The 22,075-nt window shown below is 40.7% G+C and overlaps 2 protein-coding genes across 3 annotated transcripts in view; one reads left to right on the forward strand and one right to left on the reverse strand.

Annotated features, from left to right (window-relative positions):
• RB1 (RB transcriptional corepressor 1) overlaps window positions 1-22,075 on the forward strand; it is an 80,940-nt gene that overhangs the window by 37,959 nt on the left and 20,906 nt on the right. The window lies entirely within an intron of this gene.
• Window positions 5,405-8,478, reverse strand: LPAR6 (lysophosphatidic acid receptor 6). The gene has a single exon (XM_032199477.1). The coding sequence runs from the start codon at window positions 7,902-7,904 to the stop codon at window positions 6,882-6,884; it is 1,023 nt and encodes a 340-aa protein (XP_032055368.1). The 5' UTR covers window positions 7,905-8,478; the 3' UTR covers window positions 5,405-6,881.

A 22,075-nucleotide genomic window follows, 5' to 3' on the forward strand; every position in this document is an offset into this window, starting at 1 on the left:
CGAGCCCTGGGGGACGCCACTAGTGACTGGCCTCCAACTGGACTTGGCTCCATTCACCACGACTCTTTGGGCCCGGCTATCCAGCCAGTTTCTAACCCAACGAAGCGTGTGCCAGTCCAAGCCAAGAGCAGCCAGTTTCTTGAGGAGAATGCTGTGGGAGACGGTGTCAAAAGCCTTGCTGAAGTCAAGGTAGACCACATCCACAGCCTCTAGGTAGGACTCTCGTTTTCAGTCCTACTAGGTAGTATGCACTAAAAGCCCGTTCTGCAGCATTGCAGTATCTGTACTACAAACACTTAATAGGGATTTCTAAAGGTTGCACATAAGGAAAAAATATATTAAAATTCAAGGAGATATATATATATATATTTATATATATATTCAGGGAGCTTTATAGTTGTTTCAGTTTGTGAAATCTGTCTAAACTGGGGGGCAAATTCAGTGGAGCTGTCACCTTAAATGCAAAAGGAAATAATCCATGGGTTAAATTCAGCAGCTGTATCCCTGCTGCTCCTGTCTTGGATAGGATTATGCTCTTGAACTTCGTAGTTGTGTAAATCTTTCTAGTGAAACAACACTTGGCTTGCACGTTTTATGTGACCTATGGTCCTCAACAGTTGTCAGCAGCTTACATTGCTCCTCCTTTCCTGATTATTATTTGAGCCATTCTGTAGTTAGCTTTTCTATGGAAGATAGAATTGTTTCCATTAGTAAGCAAAGTCGGGTGTTGAAGAAACATTCAAATGTTTTTATTAGTTCTGTGCTCGGTTTTTAAGCTCTCAAGGGGCTAACAGTACCCTGTCCAACCCCAACCACCAAATTATGTGCCATTAGAAGTGGGTTTTCTTTCCACCTGTTGCATTTGCATTAAGTTATTGCATGTATATATGAATGTCTTAGGTTTCTTTTACACTGAACCATGTACAAGAACACATGAAACACAACATGAGCATGCAGTAGAGAGGACAATGGAAATGTTAAAGAAAGAAACTTTAACTTCTGTAAATGAGCAAACAGTTTTTTGGAATTTGATTTCATTAATGGAAGATATTATTGTTCAGGCTAAAAATGCAGATACTCCTATACTTTATTCTCAATTCGTTGTCATATCTTGCTATAAATTTAACTAATTTCTCTATTAGATCTTCAGCACTGTGTACGCTTCATTACTTAATGAAAACATCAGAGCTTCTATTATAGGTAGTTATAACTTAAGTCAAACGTAGTTCTTGATGCTGCGAAGAATAGTAAACTATTCCACCATCGCTCCTTAGCACCCTGGATTTTTTTCCCCCAATTTTTATTACATTAATATTTCTTCTTATAAAGAGCTTGCAAGGACAAACTTCTAAAAATCAATAGATCTAACATGGCATAACTTTACGGGTGGGTGAAAACTTACAACTGACTTCCTCTTATAAAGAAATTTTTGCAGAATTTCACTGAAAAGCAGAAGAATGGGCCTGGCACTGTTTTCCCATGAAGTACACTTGATTCTGTTCCCAAGATAACAGCATTAATTTCTGGTACCTCCTGTTGCTGGCGTTGTTATTTAAGACTTTATTTCTTCAGGGCAGCGACTGCTATTTATGAAGGATGAAGGTAGGGCACGTCTTAAAGCTGTGTGTGTGGGAAATTATCCTTTAAAAGAATTGCTTCTTGATAAAAAGCCGGGAAGTTACCGCTGAAGGCCTTCCTTTGTTATTCCTCATGCTTTGATTTTTGTGTTCAAACTGAGTTCTTGTTAAATAGCAAAAACATGAAATCTCAGTTCTGGAATTTTCTCTTCCAACAAAATAGCAGGCTTTATAGAAAAAAGATGTTTACAGGGTGTATTTTCTCGGTTTTAATTTTGTGATAAGTTCAGCTTTCAGGAAAAACAAGGCTTGATTTATAAACAATTGTGTAACAGGAACTGGGGGTGGGAGAGATGATAAATGTGAAAGGCTAGGCAGTGCTTTGCTGTCAAAGCAGAGAGGTTTGTTCTAGTCCTCTAATTCCAACTTCTTGCAGAAGCACTAGACTGCGAGCACGGCTTTCTAACTTTGTACCTTTCTTTAATGAGCTCTCGAGTGTGTTCTGAAAATATGCTAATTCAGGGATTGTCGATTGTATTTATACTGAAGTTTCTATCAACACTCTGATAATTGGGTAATTAAATGCAGCCCAGGTATTTATAACTCAGATTTATTTTTAATTTATATTTTGCTCTAGCTTTCAAATGCATCCTGTTGCATTTGGTCAGCAATGCTGAAATATTGATTTATACCAAGGTATAAATCATGATACTATGGTAGGGTCCAAGGACCCTGTAATATATTACTGCTGGAAAAGTATGAATGAATTGCTTTTCATTGGTATAACTCCTAAAAACGAACTTGGAAGAATGCATAATGCCAGGCTTTACCATGCTCAAGTGAGGTTTTTAAAATGACTGGTCTCGAAGTGGCCCTCACTGGTTTCACTGTGATTTTACAGGACGTCTTTATGTAATTCTGAAGATCTTAATTTTGGCTATGAAGCTGGTTGAAGTTGCAAATGAAAGTCACTTACTTGCTAGAGGTGATGGAGGACTGATACAGAAAGGCAGCATGGCAATCAAATGGTCCTTGTCTCTTCCAAAGGAGGCAGGAATGAAGCCAGTGGCTTTAAAACAAAAGGGTTTTTGGTTTGGTTTGTTTCCTACCACATACACAGAAGGTGAACATTTTGCTGCAGAGTCTTGTGGATATTAAAAGCTGACACGAGTTCAAAGGGAGGCAGGACAAGCTCAGAGAAGAAAAAATGTTCGTGTTACTGAACACACAAACACATTTGACCTAGACAGTCTGAGATACAAGTGATGAAGAGGGGAAGCCGTGCATGCCCCTCCTGCTGTTATCTTCTTCCCCAGACATCCAGCTTTGGCCACTGTTGGAGGAGCACAATTGTAGATTAGGTGCCTGTCTGGGCTTTGACCCAGTGCAGCCATTCCTATCTCCTGCTTGCTCTAACGAGCTCTTTCTCCAGCTGCATTGCTAAGACTGAAGTTACTTAAGAAATAAAAGGTTGGGTGTTGACTCCAGTTTAGGATTTCTCACTTCCCTAAGGAATCTTCTATGTTTTTAAGCACTTCTTGATGAAAAATATAAGCCTGACTTGGTATTAGTTCTACATTTCTTGGGATGTCAAAGATGTGCATAGCAAAGGAGACAAACTCTTATTCCTATTCTGTTCCTCAGAAAACCAGAAATTTAGATTTCAAGCTGAATATTAAGTTTCAAACGGGAAATCTTATATTTAAGTAATAAGTTGAAGTAAATCAGATTTTTGATTTTTTTTTTTTCCCTGTCTTTTGGAGCAGATTGTTCACTATCTGCTTAGCAGCTGCTGCCTGCCTTGTTTTTGATCCACAAAGACTTGAAGTTAACTAAATTTTCACTGCTTTTATTATCTGGGTAAGTAGGTAGTATCTGCACTCTGTAGACGAAGTAACTAAATACAAAGAAGGAATCTGCAAGTTACAGTCCTAAAAAATGGACTCCTAAACCTCTGCGTAGCCACATGAGTAAAAATAATGCACTTTAGCAGGTACTGGATGCAGTGCATTGTCAGATGCTCAGGAGCTTGGACATCGTAAGACATTTTTATTTAAGATGCCTAGGCATCACTTTCTCCTCATCTAGATTTAAGTTTTGGCATTAGCTGTTGCCAGAGAGACAGCAGATTTGGTATCAAAAACAGGATTAGACTGAAGGAGTACAGCCTGAGTGCACTCAGGAGAGTGGAAGTGTTGCTCCGTCCATGGTTCTCCAGGTTAATCTCCTTGTAGAGCTGTAAAAGGAGGAGAAAACCTCCTCTGGTCCTGATGAGCTGGGAGTTTGGTTTTCTATCAGCTTTTTCTGGGAGGTACACGTTTGCTTCCCTTCTTCTGAACTGCTCAGATCAGGAATTTCTCAAGTCAGAGATTCTCTGAATTACAGATGTTCCTCTTCTGTCTTTTTCTTTTCCTGTGGCAAGAGTGAAGTATGTTTGGTAATTAAAAACTCAAAGCCTTTTCACACAGTTTTGAGGTAGCAGGCTGTTAACTGGTGGGAAAGCTGCTGTGCTGTGCTGGGGCAAAAAGCAGAAGCCGCTGCCCCAGAGAGCGAGTGCGAGGCAGAAAAAAACCACTCTTGATGCTTCCCTAGGCTTTCTGAACGAAGAGGAAAGTCTGGTTCAAAGGGCAGCACCCAAACACATAACTTTCATCATCTTGTTCTGCTTTTATAAGCCCAGTGATTTTTTTGGGGGTAGTTCTGTAATCTCAGCAGGAGCAGCTTCCTTCTACCAGGGTGAGGCTCCAGCAGTGCTCGTGGCTGCAGTGCAGGGATGCTACTGGACAGGGTGTCAGTGCCACGCGTGGCATGAGCTGTAGTCTAGACATGGAGCCCAAGAGCTTTAAAATCTTTGGAGGGGATCAGGAAGGAGATGATTAAATGCCCTTCACCCTCAAAACAAACCAGCTGTGTATAAAATTCACCTCCTCATCGTACTCCTTGCTCTGTACCATGAGTGTCAGCGTTGGCACCTGGGCAGTCATCCCTGTCACCGACGGTGGATGCTTCCATGTGGTTGTTGAAATGCAGCATCTCTTCTCAGAGCAATTAAGAAAGAAAACCCTGAAGTTTATCAACTGAAGAGCGTGTGTGAAGGGTAGAACTGACTGCAAATACTGACAACAAAAAGCTTTTTTACCATTCCAAATACTAAACAGGCTCTTCAAAACAGATGTGTATCCAACTTCTGAACTTTGAATTTCTCAGTGACTTCTTGTATAGGAATCATACTGGATTTCTACTCAGGAGTTCTTCTCATGCATTTTTCTGGAGTCAGATATGAATCAGAAAAACATCAGATTCCCAACTAAGAGCATTGCCTGTTTTCAGATATTAGCATAAACTTAAATGTCTGCCTATCCTTGTAGTTTAGCTTACACCGTTTGAATTTTCCTTCCACCAGTTGTACAGAGAATGAATTTCTAATTTAGTAGCATTTAAATCTATCAATTTCTAGTGGCCTGGGTAACTCAAGTTTTCCAGTAGTAGTATTCAGTGTAAAATTGACTTGTAACAGTTAGGCAAAAGTATTGCGGAAGAAGTAAATGTGATCGGACAATACATCATATACTCTGATAGCCCAATATGCATTTTCTCCAACATCAAGTCATTCTTCCATGTAGTGCCCTGAAGTAAAAGTGCTTCAGTTAGAGTACTCCATCTGTGGTGCAATTGACTGCCATAAATCTAAAATATAACTGCATTTTAATTCAGTTCTTCACTTCATCGTCCTTGGGGAGGGAAAAAACAACACTTGTTTTTTCTACCTTTTAAGTACTTATTTAATTTTAGTGTTAAATTAATGTTGAGGAAAATGTACAGTGTTCTGATAACTGAGAAACATACATAGCAGGACATTTAAAAATACTCTTTTGTATTTATATTCCTGTTTGTCACAGTAATATACATAAACTTCTCCTTTTACATTGGCTTTGATTTTTACAGTGTCTCAATTTTGCCAGCACATAGCCTCAACTAACTTTATAAATGTCACAACAAAATAACATTAGGAATTTTAAATGCTAATGTTAAAAAGCCAAAATATTTCTTGGGCACCAAGCTTGAGCGGAAGGCTCGTTCTGAACATTACTGTGTCTTGAATTTCTATAAGGGACACCAAAAAGTTTCTTGAAAGAAATATTTTGGTTAACATGCATACTCATTCCTAGTCATCAAGGGTCGTGTCTTTTTAATAACAAAATGGTATTTTCGGATTGAGTTACCTTACTTGGAGGATGTTATTTTGCTTAAAATTTGTGTTGAGTTGAAGAGCTTCTCAGAAAAGAGTTTAATAAAGTGGTACTGTACTTTAAAGCACCAGCTTCAGTCATCAGGTTATTTTTGTTATAATTACACAGACATCTGAGACAGAGGTGAGAAGAAAAACCAGTTTTTCTGAGTTGTTTCCAGATGCCCTAAACTACTCAAAGATTTAATTTCTTTATGGAGGTAAGGCTTGTGAAGAAGGAATATATTCTATCAGATAAGTGGAGAAACAGTAGTCTTTTTTATTTTCCAGATCTGAAACAGAAACAGCAGTCTTTAAAGCTGAATGTGTTGAGAATAATTGTTTTTGAGGTTAAAGTAAGCACGTGAATTGTGTAGATAATCTGGGAAAAACATAGTTTGGGCCTGTGGAGAAAAAAGGGATGTTAGTGGAAGGGGAGATAACTAATCTGTTGGTTTTGGGGAACAGGCAGCAGACAGGTAATTTATTACTTATGGAAGGTGGTTAACTGGGGAAGGGCAGGTTACAGGGAAAATGAAGATCTTACTAGCACAGTGATCGAAGCCTTTTATGATGAAGGAAGTTGCTGGGAGGAAAAAAAGGGGTTAGGAGCCAAGGGAGAGGGAAGAGGAAATTTGAAAGCAGGCATGCTAGCTGTAATTACATGACCAATATGATCGGTAAGTGGATTCTGCATTGTAAACCAGCTAGTTTCACCCCCTGTCCTCAGTAACTTGGAAACCGATACAATTATTTTAAAACAAGTGGTTAGGTTAATTTTAGAAGTGACCTAGTTTCTCATTCATTTTCTGACTTGACAAACTAGTCTTTGGACTTTGGTAGCATAGGCTTGAAAACAGAAGCTTGTTTTTAACATAAATACAGTAAAAACAGATGTCTGATGTGAATTCTGAAGCATAATAGTACATAGAGAAAATACTTTTAACACTTTTTCATGCCAGAAACTTTTTTCTGATGTAAAGGAGTAACATTTACAGATCAGAATATATTTTCACAGCTGAAGAAATGTGCAGGCTTCTAATTCCAGTTTAGTCCCAGCAGTCTCTTAATGCAGTTTATTTTGAAGAGTCACTGTCAAATATTTTCATTTTTATGGTCTGAAGGCTGTGTTGAATAAAGTTTTCTGAAACTGGCATCTCAGAGACCCTGCTATCGCGTGTTCTAGTGAGCCTTTTACTTTTTATTGAATTTTGAATTGTATCCGAAGTGAAATAATACACGATTGGGTCAAAACAACAGTTTGAGACGGCGATGCACAGGGTGATAGGGTACATAGTCCTGACCGCGGTTACCACTGAGCAATTAATCCATGTCTGCGTTCTCATGAGAGAGTACAGTATTAAGGTAATGTTATAAGGCACAAAACAGGAGCAGAATATCACCAAGTGGACAAAAATCATTTTGAGTACCTTTTTCTTGCTTAGTTTATTCCGACTTAACGTCAGGGGTTTGTTCAGCGTTCGTAGGACCATAGTAGAACAGGTCACGTTCACGATGAGTGGAATGAAAAATCCCACTATTTCAATGAAGATAACAATCCTGGATAGGTAGGTTTTCCAGGTGTCCTCCGAAAAGTTTTCGAAGCATGTTCTTTGTTCGGTGTCATTCCGGAGGTTTGTAGACCGAAAGAAGCTCGCCGGTGTGCTCCCTGCTAACACTGTTATCCATACTGCGGCGCAGACGATTTTTGCATTTCTTTTGGTTCGAAGGGTCTTCGATTGAAACGGGTAAACTATAGCTAGAAAGCGATCCACGCTTATGCAGGTCAAAAACAAAATGCTCCCGTACATGTTTGTGTAAAACAGTGTGACAGAAATCTTGCAAAGAATGTCTCCAAAGGGCCAGTTCCTTTCCGTAAAGTAATAAATCCTGAAGGGCAATGTAAACACAAACAGCAGATCAGATATTGCTAAATTAAGCATGTACGTGGTGGTCTCATTTCGCACTTTTAATGTAAAAGTGAAAATGTAGATAGCAACGCAGTTTGCTATGAGGCCAAGAACAAATACCATGCTAAAGATACATCCGTATAGAGTATATTTAAAGGAGTCCTCAGTGGAACAATTAGAGCTTACCATTATAATGGTATATTTAAAATACAAGCCTGGCTTCCTGCGGTTCAGAGGGAGCTTTCTCTGATATTTTTATTGCGACTTTTCAGACTTGCAGCGAGATTGCAGATGTGTGACAGGGTGCTCTGATCAGCTTCGGTTTCTCCTCAGAGCTTCAGCGAAGCGACGTGAGCGTGGCGGGGCGCATCTCCCGCAGTAACCCCCGGGACATCGCTTTTCTCTTCCCACAGCTATTGTAGTCAGCCAGCTTTTCAACGTAAAACCTCGTATTTGGAGCAGAGGTGGCTGTCCCCAGGCTTGCTTTTAGCTCCCTTCTTCCCCCCCCTCCATCTGCTGAAGGACTTTCTGCCTCATTCTGTTGCAGCTCCTGTCCTCCCAGCCTTGTTCTTCCAAACTGAAGTAACCAGCAGCAATGTAGGCTTCAGAGGACGATTTCCCAGGCTCGGTGGAGCGTATTCACTGCCATGTCTCCCCTCTCAGCCTTCTTTCTGCTGAAGGAGCTTCTCAGCTTGGCTGAGGGCTCGCCGTGCCACGGGCGGGAGGCGAGAGCAGGACGGCAGCGGCAAGTTGGGTGCTTGGGCGGCTCTTGGCTCGCCTCAGCGCCCGGCTTCTCCTCGCCCCGCCTGGCCCAGCCTCTGGGTGTGGAGGGCAGGAAGAGCTGGCCCCCTTTGTAGCGTCACATCACGGGGAGGAGAGGCCAGCCTCGCTGGGGAAGGGTTTTGCTTGGGGCTGCTCGCCTGCCCTGCGTCTCTCAGAGCCACTGCCGCGTCCCTAATTCCTCCTGCCCCCCCCCTTCCCCTCCCCAGAGGTGCTCTGCGCTCTGTGGGGAAGCTGGGAAGTCTCACTGTAAAAACCTTTTTGGTTATGATGAGGCTTTTCTGCGTCAGAATAGCTCTCACACCTAAAAGTTGGTTTCTCTCTTTGTCAGAGGTGGTAGTAAAAGAGGGGTTTTCTGTTTCACGTGGAATTGAACTAAGCTTACGTTTTTGGAAGGGTGTCTTTCCTTGTAAGAGACTGCATGTTAACCACCAAAAATCAGCTGATTAGCCCTGTGTGTATTTCCCTCAGTACACCAGTACGTTCCTCATGAGGGACAGAGTAATGCCAGTAGGTAATTAAATAATTTTGCCTCATGATTTACTCAGAGGGAGTGGCAGGGGGTGATGCCCTGGGGGTTGCTCCGGGACATTCCCACAGCTGAGATGTGTTGCAGTGGCAGGAGACATTTTTAATCTGGGCTAGGAAATATATCTCAAACTTATTTCTAATAAGCACTTTTTACAGAATATATTTCAAGCATTTATTTTTTTGTGGAAAAAGCATTTTCTCCAGTACCTAAGCACAGAACTAATACACGTTACTGAAATAAATACTGCACTATTCAGTTGGTTTTGATAAATTAATGGGGCCAGTTATCACACATGCACAAAACATTCACGTTAGTCGCTGAGTAATGAAATGAAAACATGTTGTAACTAATTAAATTGTTAAGTAATTTTTTTTAAAAAAAGCAGCTCTTACTGCCTTTAGGGGCAGATAAGAGATAAATCCCAGTTTAGACAGACTCATTTATTTAACATCAGCTTGGAGAGACTCTCTGACTTCTGGCATCAAAACCAGTATGTTTCAAAGTCTTTGAAAAACAAACCTCTTCATATCTGGCTGGGTGGCGTGGCTCTTCTGAATGAGATTTTAATCAGCTGTACATAAGCAAAGCTCTGCTAGGCAGAAATTGTCTAGTCTGTTGTGAAGGAGAGAAAAATAATACCCTCCACAGGGTTTTGGCTTAGTTTCTTAATGCAAGATACCTCAAACAAAATTCAGAACAGTGTTAAAATTGGTCTCATGTATTTTGTTTCAGGTTAGCTTCAGTGAAACCCTTTCACCTTGATTTGGAGGTGAAGTCGAGCAGTTTTGCTTCAGTAGAAAATAACCACTAGAAGTGTACTTTAAAAATATTTTTGAAATTCATAACTGTAAAGCAAAGTATGTTTTCCACTTCCAAGTTGGCAAGAAATGAAAAAGTGAGCCTGGCAGAGTCTCTTGTGTGTCTAACTCAATTCACAGTTTAACATGAAGTTACCTTTCCTGGCTTTCCTCACAAAAGCAGTTGTAACACATGGTTGAATGTTGTTTCCATTCCTGGCAGCCTTCTGTGAATAAAAGGTGGTTTTGTTTTTTTCCAGTGTCCTGTATCAAGCCATAGGAGCTGTATACTCAATTTTCCTACTCTGACTTGTCTTTTTTTTTTTTTCCTCAGGAAAGCTGTGGGGCAGTTTCAGTTACTAAAATCCCCGCAGTATTGGAATTTGACATATGTCAAAACCTCAAGTGAAAACTCATCTTTAGAAGTAGAAACAAATGGAAATGAATAAGTCTCTTTATTCATCAGTTCTTAATTCTCCATTTGAACTGAGATGTGGGTGCAAAGAGAAAGGATGGGAATGTCTAACCAGAGATGCTGTCAATTTTGCCACATTAAATATTTTTTGGAGCAATTGTGAAGGTGCATCTTCAGCCTGCAGCTCATCGGTAAGAGCCACAGCCTGGTGACCATGCTTGTGTTTGTATCATGAACACAGGAACTGCTCAGAGCTGTATTTTAGGGAATCAGGTAGTGCTTCTGCTGTCCTTAGGTAAGCTTGGGACTTCCCCTTGTACCTATTTGGTTGCTTTGCTAGAGCAATATGCACCCCTCGCACAAACTGAAGAAGTAAGTGATACTTGTGTTCTTCCAAAAATAGCATTCAGCTGCAGGGCTTCCCCACCTGCAGAAGAAAACTTGAAAAGCCCAAGATGACAGGTTTTGACTTCATATCGTGTTGCAGTGAATGGGTATGTGACTGAGCAGGCAGTCTGACTCATTTTCTCTTTATTGTCAGAATTTGTATGGCAGAAGGGGACTGCATCCCCCTTTCCTGAAATTAAATGTGAGTGATGGTTATCAAATGCTGTTTGAATTTGCATTCCAACCTGCTTGTACGCTTCTCTGTGCGGAAGAACCTCTGCTAGGACAGCCTGCGTTGGAGTCTGCAGGAGCCTTCATCTGGCTGAGAGCCAGTGCTGGCTGGGAGGAAAACTCATCGCACGCTCTCAAGTTTCAAGCTGTTGTGCTCCATGCTGTCAGCTTTGGAAAACCCTAAAGCATGCTCCAGCATTGGGAGGGGGAAAAAAAAAAATTTAGTTATTACGGAGGAAGAATTCACATAGTAATGACCTTCCTTACCCACCTTTGCTGCCGGCAAGCTTCCCTTTGGCATGGGCAGGTGTGGGTAGGCAGGAGGAAACAGCTGCAGGGAGGGCCCTGTATGCTTAGGGCTTTTTTTTTCCCCCAAGGGAAATGATGCTGCCACTGAAGGGAGATACGTATTTAAGTCTGTCTGCTTTTCCAAAGTAGAGACAAGAAGGAGTTAGGTCCTACCCTTTGTTGCTAGCGCTGCATGAGGACCCCTTAAATTCAGGAGTCCAAGTTGAATGGCAAAGAAATATTTCACTGAAATAAAACATGAAGGCTTTCTAAACTTCTGGAGTTCTTCTGACCAGTGTTGCATGTTCCTCTAATGTTGTTCAAGTCTTCGGTGCTGGAATCATGAAGATATCATAGCAGTGAAATGAATTTTGAACTCGTGTGTTGCACTGATGCTAGCAATACATGTTCTGACTTATTTTAGAGAAAAAGCAAGGGCAATATCAGTAACACAGTAACATCACTAACCCCAGCAGGATAGTATTTCACTTGTACTAAGTGTTCCTTGTTACTTGTCTATTCATTTTCATGGGGTAGTGATGATTTCTGAAGCATTTTTAGTCTATTTACTGGAGTTTGTGTGTGTGTGCATGTACAGGAAGGAATTTAACAGTTGAGACCGGGAGCCAGGAAGTCTGTAGCCGGCTGTGTGACAGATACTTGTTTTTTTTCCAATCTTGGTAAAGTTTTCTCTGAATTTGTGCTTTAGCTACCCTCTGTGTAAGAGATTGTTCACTTCCTTACTGGGTTTTGAGGCTATCTTAATTGTTAAAAACAGTTACAAGTCCTTGGATGGAGAACACTTTATGAAATATGGTATTGAGATAATTACAATGGCTAGCAAAAAGGGTAAAAATGTAGGAAGATAAACTTTCTGTAGTTGTAGATTAGATCCCTGCCAAGTAAAAGGATCTGTTCAAGGATTTCACTTGATTCAACTGCATAATTATATGGCTATAGCGAAGGCAATGAAACTGGGCTGTGGGGTTGGTTCACCAGAGGGTTGTGCCACCATCTGGAGGGACCTCAGGTGAGAGGTGAGGGGAGGTGGCAGCCATCTTGTGAAGCCCACCATGAAGTGCAGAGCCCTGCGCCTGGGGTGGGGGAGTGACCCCAGGCACCAGGACAGACTGGGGGCACCCAGCTGGGAAGCAGCTCTGCAGGAAAGGACCTGGGGGTCCTGGTAGACACCAAGCTCAATGTGAACCAGAAATGGGGTCTTGCTGCCTTGAGCAGAGGCCGGGAGAGCTGGGACTGCTCAGCCTGGAGAAGAGGAGGCTCAGGGGGATCTCCCCCAGGGCTGGGAATCCCCGCAGGGAGGGGGCAAAGAGGCCGCAGCCAGGCTCTGTTCAGGGGTGCCCAGCGCCAGGCCAGGGGCAGTGGGCACCAAGGGGCAGGCAGGAGGCTCCCTCTGAGCACCAGGCAGCACTTCTGTGCTGGGCGGGCGGCTGAGCACTGGCCCGGGCTGCCCAGAGAGGCTGTGGGGGCTCCTCCTGGGAGTCTGGGGGCCCTGCTGGATGCTGGAGCAGGGCATGTGGTTGGGGACCTCTAGAGCTCCCTGATAGCCTCGGCTGTGCTGTCACTCTGAATTTGGACCTTCTCAGCCACCTTTCAGTAGCTGCCTGTTCAGACATTTCCACGGAGGCGGTGTAAAGCAGCTAGCACACTGAAAATTGCATTATTTACCTTTTAAAAAAAACACACAAACACAAGACCATCAAAACCAATCACCAGTGTAGTAGACAAGTTTTAAAATGAGCTTTGTATGTTTTATGGTGAACAGATAATTTTTATCTAGTCAGACCAATACTGGATGACTGTTGTATAGCCAGCAAAAGAGCCCTTCGTGTCAGGAAACTGGTTAGCTTGATGCAAATGAAACTGCACATACCAATTACACATAAAAGTTAAAAGAAAACTGTAAACATTTTCTACTGAAAGACTGACTGATTATAACCAGTTTTCTGGATTACTTTTTCTGTTACTAGCTATGTTCTGATACATAGATGCAAAAAGTCTTTGAACTATCCTTAAAAAAAAAAAAAGGGGGGGGGGGGGGCAACAGAAGCTGAAGTGTTTGGGCTGTGAGACTCTTAGGTTCTCCAGGTTAAAATAATTTGTGTGTAATGGCTTAAAAAGGAAAAGGGAAGCTCAGAATAAAGTAAGAGTTCTTCATTTCTGTACAGCTGAAATGCTTTTCTCTTCTATTTGTGCTTCCTTTATGGGAAGAACAGCTCTTCCTTTCCTGCTTACAAAAAGAGGAAACGGTTTCTCTCCTTTTGTTTCATTTCAGGCTGCTGGAGTCCTTTTTGTGTTTTCCTCCACCCTTTGGATTCATGGAGGGAGGGCTTTTTAGACCCAAATATTAGTATAGCAAAGGTAGTTTGTTGCGGTGTCTTCGGACAACTCAAGCATAATGGATTGTTGTGGTTCTTTGTTCTTAAACATATGTGCAGTGTACACCAATCATAATTTAAAAATGCCAATTTTAGTCAAATTAGTGAAATTCTAGGAGCGTGGGGCACTGTATTTCATTTTGAAACATTTATTCACAATAATTTTGGTATGCCCATGTATGAATAAGTGGTTTCTTTGAACCACTAGTTATATACAATCTCTTGCTGTTTCCTGTACTGTCCTTTATACCTGATACCATAAAGAGAAGCCGTCTACCGAGAACGTATCTTTATTACAGAATGCTATGTAAAAGCTGACAAAAGTGGAAAGCAAAACCAACGTGAGGTGGTTAATCACTTCTAAGTAACTGAGGCAAACAAATACATTATATTGCTTTTCTCTCCTAGCTGGGACCCCTTCTCCTTTGAAGTAGAGCTTCAAATCTCAAGTGCTGCTGTTGGGGCTGCGTTCAGGCATCGCAGTACCTATTAGCATAATGTAATCCTTCATAAGACTACTCGAGGCTTTATAGATGCTCTTATTTAAAGGGGAAATTCTTAAGAGGTTTAATGAGAAAATTGGAGAATCTTTCAAACGCTACTAATTTGACTTTTTTTTCCCCCCCTTGTTTCATTTTGATTTTGCATAAAAGGTTTTAGGAACAGGGTTGGCAGAAAGTTTCCTGTGCTCTTTGATGGAGGAAAGTGTGGAACTGTACCCTGGAGTACGTTATACAAGCTCTGAAGATATTTTTAGAATATTTTATTTCGGAAAATGCTGTATGCATCCTCTGCTTACGTTTTAGAGCTTAATCTTGACGTTATTTGGTTTCTGTTGAGCACAGCTATTGCGAGGTAACTGAATTTATGGGTCAGTTTTTTAAAGAATGTTATCTCAAATTTGGAAATACGTTTCTATAGCATTGATGGAAACATGTAGTTTCTAACAGTGAAAAAAGCTTTTATCTCAGTTCCAGTTACACTAATGAACACGTAAGGCTTACCTAGAATTATGCAAATGGTGTAGTGGGATATGCAGATTGGCTGTTTGCATTGTAAATGCACACAAGCAGTTACAGCAGTGTTTTAGGCCACTAACAGATGACTGATAAATATTTGCATAAGGGGTTTTGAGTTGCATTTTTTTGTACAACTCATGAAAATCTTAGCAGAAGTTTTTGCTTATGTTCTAAAATATTTGTTTGTGCAAAGTAAACTTTTTTTCTGAGAACTTGATTATAAAGATATCTGGAAGGAGTAAGCAGTAAATTGGTAAAATGTTGATGATGTGTTGATAACATGTCATTTGTTGTCTGATAGATTTAAAATCGTGCTCTCCACTTTTATCTGATACATGCAACAGTAGCAGGTAAGAAATGAAACGTTTACTTAGCCCTCCCTGCCAGGCTCAATTCTTAATTTTTCAGTTTTTGTAGTTAGGAACAGCGTGTGTTAGGGACTGCCAATTTAAGCTTTTCTGCCAATTTAAGCTTTTACCCCTTTCTCACGTTAAGGGAGAAATTACTTTGCATGAAGAACAAAATTGCCATTTCTGTTGCATACTTAGAGTAGTTTGAGTCCACTTGGCTATTGGTTTGTTAGGGATGATGACGTGAGCTGGTGGTTTAAAACAGGTATCCAGATACATCCCGAGGAGATGTTCAGAGCAGTTCTTTATAAATTAATTCAAGGAAACATCATCAGGTATACTGTAATGGCAGTTGATAGTACAGTACATTAGTAGGTGGTTAAACAACACTAAATCTTCTCAAGCTTTAATCATTTGATTGACTGGCTTTAAAGGGATGGACGTTTATCCAACCATTCTGCTACTACAGCTCAAATATTGTCAGTAGTTGAGATTTGTCCACATTTTATATAAGAGAAAGAAGTAAAATGGCTTTCCCTAAGACTATAACATTCTGGCTCTACTCAAATTTATACTTTCTAAACCATAGTTTAGAAAATTCAGAGTTTAACTGGAATTGGCTGAAATTTGTAAAATGTTTAATGACAAAAGTTGTGTTCAGAATACTTTGCAAGTACAGAAACATGACTTTGAAAGAAATAATAAAAAAAATCAGCTGCTATAGTAAGCAGATCCTAGGAGTGACGGGAAGGAAATGGAAGACGCTTCAGAAATTATTTTGGAAGCTGTTCCAAACGTACAGGATGAAATGGGGTCGGGCAGAACTTGTAGAAAGAAGATTATAATTTATTTAGTTTTGAAGGTAATTGCTTGTTATTTTTCAGGTCTTTAGTTTAAGCTTTTGCCCAGCCTCTCTTCTTCTCTTGCCAGGACTGGGTTCCGTGTCAGGATAACTGGTGTTTATCCATGTAGGTCTTAAAGACATATTTCACTTCCATGCCAAATTACTTGCAGCCACCGGATCGAGTGCTTGCAGCCTCTTGCAGTTTTGACAGAAGGGAGGCCTCTGCCTTTATACGAGAGGATTTTAACCTCTGCTTGTCAAAAGTGGCTCAAAGTTCGCAGTCACATTCCTGTTCCCTTTTCTGTAAAGGGCAGCGTTATGAAGCTATTGAAAGAATTTGTCGTACTCGTTCTGTAAGATTTATGTGAATTCATATAGTTTTAAAAACCATAAAATTAGTTTGCTTTCCTTCACAAAACTGGAGTGTAAGAAGTTAGGGGGGGGAAAAAAAACGTTTCGTAAGAGTTGTTCAAGCTGGTAAGCTAATTAGTATAGATAAATACTGACATGAAAATGCTTGTCTGGGGAGAACTGCTGCCAAAAAGCACAGCTCGGACTTGATCAACACGAGGAACGATTACTTTCTTAAAAAAAAAAAAAGCGTAAGTCAGCAAATAGCCTCCTTAAATTCTGCATCGTAAGATCACTTAAATGATTATGTAGCATGTCATTAGTATGGGTAAACAGTATTAGAGGTGCTTCAGCTGACTTCACCCCCAAAACTGCTCTTTTCCTCCCAGCATGTTTTTCTAAAGTTTGTTGAAACACAAACTCGGTGCTTTATGAATTTTGTTACATTGCACACTTTTGGTGGTTACGTTTTCAGTGTGACAGTGAGGGGAGACCCACAAGGTAAGAATACACATCAACACTTTGGAGGAGGCACAAAGGAGATGTGCTTCTCACATCATTTTTTTTCTGCTGATATCTTGGAAATAATGGAGTTGGACAACCAAAACGATTACAAAATAACATAAATTAAATAAGACATTTTTTTTTTTTCCATCAGATAAGCATCTTCAAAGTCTTAAGCTTGGTTGAAAGGACATTTGTCATGACAGAACTGATTTTGTCATGTGAGTCTTTCTTAATAGACTTTCTTAATAGACCTCCTGGAAGAGTTAAGCCATTCTGGGAGGTGTTGGTGTGACTGGGACCTCTCCCCTGAGCTCAGCGATCTGCATCGAGAGCAGAAGCTTTCCTCGGCAATTTCCAGAGAGCCATCCCTGCAGTGGGGTGTAGGTTCCCCCAGGTACTTTCAGACCACAGAAGTGGTCTGCTGAGTGAGGAAAATGACTTGGTTTAAAACTAATCTGAGCAAATATTTAACCTCCACAGTCGTGTCTGTGCTAATGTTGGAGACCACAGAGGTCAGAGTGAGGTCTGGGTGGCAGAGGGCAGCGTACACTGTCATGTGTACCAGTTGCTCATGTTTCTGGGTTTTGTCAAACTTTCTCAGCTGCTATCTGTGATGGTTTAGTGGTGTACTGATAGAGGTGAAAAAAAAGAAAATGTGGCTACGCAGGTCCTTCACATCTGCAGTAGACACAGTAGTTTTGAAAGCTATTAGCTCCGGGTTTCAGTAGTCACCAGTTGCAGCCTCTTAAAGAAAAAAGCAAATGTTTGATACGAGGATGGGGGTAAGAGTGAGCAGATTAAGTACCCATGATTTAGGAAAGACCACAAAGGTCCTACGTCTGCTTACAAACATTATCTTAACTGTGTACTTCTTAAATCCATTAGGTTCTCATATTTCTCGTATCACCAGGCAACTGAGGATATGGTTTTCATGATTAACTGAGCCTAAACGTGGGCTGTTGCACAAAGTAATCAGACTGCCCTCCGTTCAGTCCTGTTTCTTCCCCTGAGCTGTACGTATACACGAGGTCCATTGAATGAGGAAAATGATTTGGTTTTAAGCTAATCCTTACAATCACATAATTGCTATAATTTTAGCAGTGCTAATGTGAAAGGACAGAGCAGAAAGTGCAGATGCTCAGGTGCAGTTTAGGGAAGTACCAGTTCACTTACACTGATTTAAACCAACTGTGAAACTTTGCAATGAGTGTTGTGGGGTGTTCAGCTTTAAGGCTTTCAGATTCCTTTTGTTTCCACTCTTGGCCTGCCGTTAACTTACTATTGGCCATGCGATGCTTAGAAGCCTCTGCTAAGCTCCAGAGATCTGTGTTTCTGGTGTGGCACCCTATATTTTTTTTAATGTAAATGGCTCGAAATAGTGATGTTTATAACATACTAAAGAACAACGTACACCTGATTTTTTCACGAAGGAAGATAAAAATGCACAGTAACATGGACATGCTGCCCATCATCATGCTTTGCTGTTTGAGGTAGATGGGGGTGTGATGCAGGGCAACAGCCAAGCACCTGATCTGCTCCATTGAAGACGCTGGAAATTTTCTAGCATCTAGACTAGAAAGTCAGGTAGAGAAATTCAAGCTGAGTCTCACAGTTGTGTGTCTGACTTGAGGAGTACCTTGATTTACACACTCATTTCATTGGAAGGTTATGGTAAAACTCAGCTGCTGCTTTTGCTGTGGCTGAGTGATACGTTTGGCCCAGAATAGCTGTAGAAAATGCATACTGAGTGACAAAAGAGGAGCTTATTAGATACTTAAGTTAAAAAGAAAATACAGAAGTCTACTTTGCAGAAGTAGTACTGATTGATTGTTGCATTTGACTTGAGGTCCCTTACACGAAATTTTCATAAATTGCCATTTATACATAAGGCTTCTGTCTGCTGCTTTTGGGGCACTTGTGGGTGCACGTTGGGCTGTAAAATGTTATGTAATTGCTTTGGTTTCCCTACAAATTTTATATTTTATGTTTTATATGTTTGCACTGATGTCAGTGAAGCTGCCCGGAACAGATACCACGCTAGCCAAAAGCAGAAATAGGCGTTTTCTTTACAGTGAAAGTGAAGGCAGTGAGTAAAATTTCATCCAAAACAAAGTCATTCCTTTACATTTAACAGCTATTTCCATGTGTTCTTCGCCCTTCTTCCTTTGAGGGAACAAACACTGGAATGCACAGAACAATTTAAACGTTTGTATCTAGAGTGAGTTGGTGTGAAAATGCTCTGTTTCCTTACCAGAAGCAAAGTGTTGAAACGTCAAGGTCAACTTGTGTTTTAGCTTGTTCTTTTTATTCTTTAAATTTTCTGAGGCAGGAAGCTTTTCCTTATTTAAATGCAATAAAAATCTACGGTGGCCATGACCTGCTAATTTCGTGAAAATTTTTCTTCTTTTAAGTAATCCTCTCAGAGCCCGCATTCATAGTAAAGTTGATGATTATTATTTTTAAAAAGGTGAACCATTTCTGCCCTTTACCCTTTCTTAAGAATGGCTTTCAGCTTCTGTTGGGAGGGGGAAAAAAATGTGGGAGATCTGTGTAACTGGGGCTGAAGCAGCTCATTTAATGCATTTGAGCATGCTGTGCTCAAACAGTGCCTCTGCACGGTTCTTCTTGCATAGACCTGTCAGTCAGAATTCATTTTTAGTTGCTGTAGCTGTGCCAAAGGTTATAGGTGTTGCTGAAGTCTTCATGCCTGGGAGAGGTGAGTTTTATTCTAGGTCTGTACAGCTTGAACATGCAGAGCTTCAGTATTGAACAGCACGCTTATTTTGCTAGGAAATAAGCAAAATAGGAAGTGTGTGGAAGGTAGGTTTGGGAGAAATGGCTAAGCTGCAGCTCAGGTTTGTTTTTTCAAGTGCAGATAATAAGAGAAGCTGTAAAATTCAACAGGCTTCAGATTGCGTTGCTCTCTACATCATGTGTGACCTTTGCACATTCTGGAGTTGGAGAGCTGAAGGGAAATATTCTGGGAATCCTCTGTATGCCTGGTGGTTAAAAATTAATTACGGTGAGAGGATGCTCGTAAGTCAGCCAAACTTGCCAAACCCACAGAAAGTAGGCAGCACCAAGTTCTACGCGGTTGTATGCAACTTCAGTAACAGTACTCAAATATTTCAATGAAGTCATACACGGTGTTAATTCATAACGTGATCAGGGTTTAAAATTAGTATGATGTCTTTAAAAGCCTGATTAGTATGCTCCTATATTGAAGTTGCTAAAAGAGACACTGAATCTTGACTGTAAGACTCACAGGAAGAGTTGGAGATGCTCTTTGGTGGAAAACATGTTCACAAAATCTAAGCTTTCTGTGGGAATATATTTCAATGAGGTTTCTTGCAAGAAGGACGAATAAAGAAGTATCTTTAGAAGCTAATTTCATTTTCCTGAAACTTCAGGAAGTGAAACTGGGATCAGAACACTTCAATTTTCTCCAAACAGGACCTGTAAAACGCAGCGGTTTCATCAGAAACATTGAAACCTGGGTTTTGTTCTGTTTAGAAATGGCTGAGAATTTCTCACAAGGAAAAATCCAGAGGGCTTGAATATAAAAAAGCATGTTGTTACTGAATAATTGGACGTATTTCTTGTGGAAACAGCAAGATGTTTGTAATTTAATGAGATCAGGGGAAACATAAGTTTTGATCATTTGATAATTTCATATACCTTGTCACCTAAGTCAGTTTTACTGCTTTGCTGATACACAGACTTCACGTGTAATATAACATCTGTTATTTCAGGGAAAGTCACAGCATTCTCTTCTGTGTATGCTGTAGTTTTTAATTAGATGCCAACAGAAACACAACCCGAAGAAAAATGGTCAAGGAACGAATGTTGCACAGAAGAAGGAGAGAGCAGAGGCCATGCAAGTTTCTTGATTTCTATAAATACATTGCCGAACACTCAGGAGTACCTGATTGTCAGGAAAAAAAAATAGGCATCAAGTTTGTTCAGGAAATTTGTAATTTTTTTTAGGATATGTTAATGTTTGTCCTCATTTTAATGTAAAAGAAGGGTCGTTGCCTCAGTACCATGATAAAAACCCAAGACCCCCACTCCTATCTCTCAGCTGGTGGCCTTGCTTCTGGGTCCCCGTTTAGGTGAGTGCTGGTGAGCCCTGCTGAGGGCATCCTTCTGAGGCACCTGGTTGTCCTCACCTTTCTCACAAGGAGCCTTGAAGTCCAGGTCTGGTTTTGGGTTTCAGAACAGGTGGGCAACGGGGCTACACATAGGAAAACTGGGTTCAAATGTGGAGTGGGGGATCTGGTAATCACAGTTCAGAGAAAAAATACGGTGTCTTTCCTTCTTGTAGCTGTGATTTTAAAACTTGAATACAATTAATACTGCTGCCCCAAGACCCTGCGAAGTCATACAAGTGCTCAGAGTGCTCTAAACACAGGCTTGTGTAGTTTGCAGCCATCTGCAGGGCTTATCTTGTGATCTGACTCACTTTTGTCAGTGCTCAGACACTGTTGTCTACAAACACGTTTTTTGCTCCAGTCACTTATCTTTACACAGTACTTCGTTAGTTTCAACTAATTCAGATAGCCAAGAAAAAAAAAAAAGACTGAGCAATTTATTTTTAACAGCCTCAAGGAAGCTTAAAAAAAGAGGTGTTGAGTTTGCAACAATAATTTTTATGGTACTAAGCGCTGCAGCTCTCTGCATATCTGTTATTTGCTAGTCAAATAATTCCCAATGGCAGCATCCAACCACTCTTTCCACTCCCCCCCAAACTGCCAAGGTGAATGAAAGCAGCTTCTTTTATATTAAGTAATAATTAACAGTCGTCTCCTATGCCATCAAGCCATCAAACATTGTATAGTTGGCTGTTGTATTTACATGGAGAAGCATTTATGCTTGGCTTTATGGTGCAAACTGGAAACCGAGTGCTTTAAAGCAGTATAAATCAGTAATTTACTACATCACTTCCCTCTGAATACCTGAAGGGGAAATGCTCAGCCATCAGCCAGCCTGGTTTTCCAGAGCCTGAGCTAGCCTTTGAGTCTTCAAAAATGGATTTTTGTCTGTGGCCGTGAGGAGAGGTGCTGAATATCATGTCTTAACGTTATTTGCTGAAAAATAATAATGGTTTAATTTTGGAAAGTGTTAATTCAAGCTTTTTATAAATGTTGCTGAGGTCCAAGTGACCATACCTGTATCTGTAGTTTACTACATAAACATATTCTCTGAGATCTTAAACAACTTTATAAAGATTTCTAACCTCTTTTTAGGATTTTTATGCTCTTTTGCTAGTTCAGCTGCATCTTAACCCTGTTACAAAAATATCAAAGGAGGTATATTTTGCATTTTATTGTTTTCTTTCATGTTTCTGAGGATCGTGGAGTAGCTCTGGATTCTCTCCTACGAAGAAGACAGGCTGAGGGAGCTGGGGTTGTTCAGCCTGGAGAAGAGAAGGCTCTGGGGAGACCTTGCAGTGGCCTTCCAGTG

The sequence above is a fragment of the Aythya fuligula genome, chromosome 1, assembly GCF_009819795.1.
Source record: "Aythya fuligula isolate bAytFul2 chromosome 1, bAytFul2.pri, whole genome shotgun sequence".
Taxonomy (NCBI): Eukaryota; Metazoa; Chordata; class Aves; order Anseriformes; family Anatidae; genus Aythya; species Aythya fuligula.

What these genes read in the sequence shown, in the direction of transcription:
- LPAR6 (XM_032199477.1), bottom strand. Translation starts at nt 7,904, where the DNA reads ATGGTAAGCTCTAATTGTTCCACTGAGGACTCCTTTAAATATACTCTA.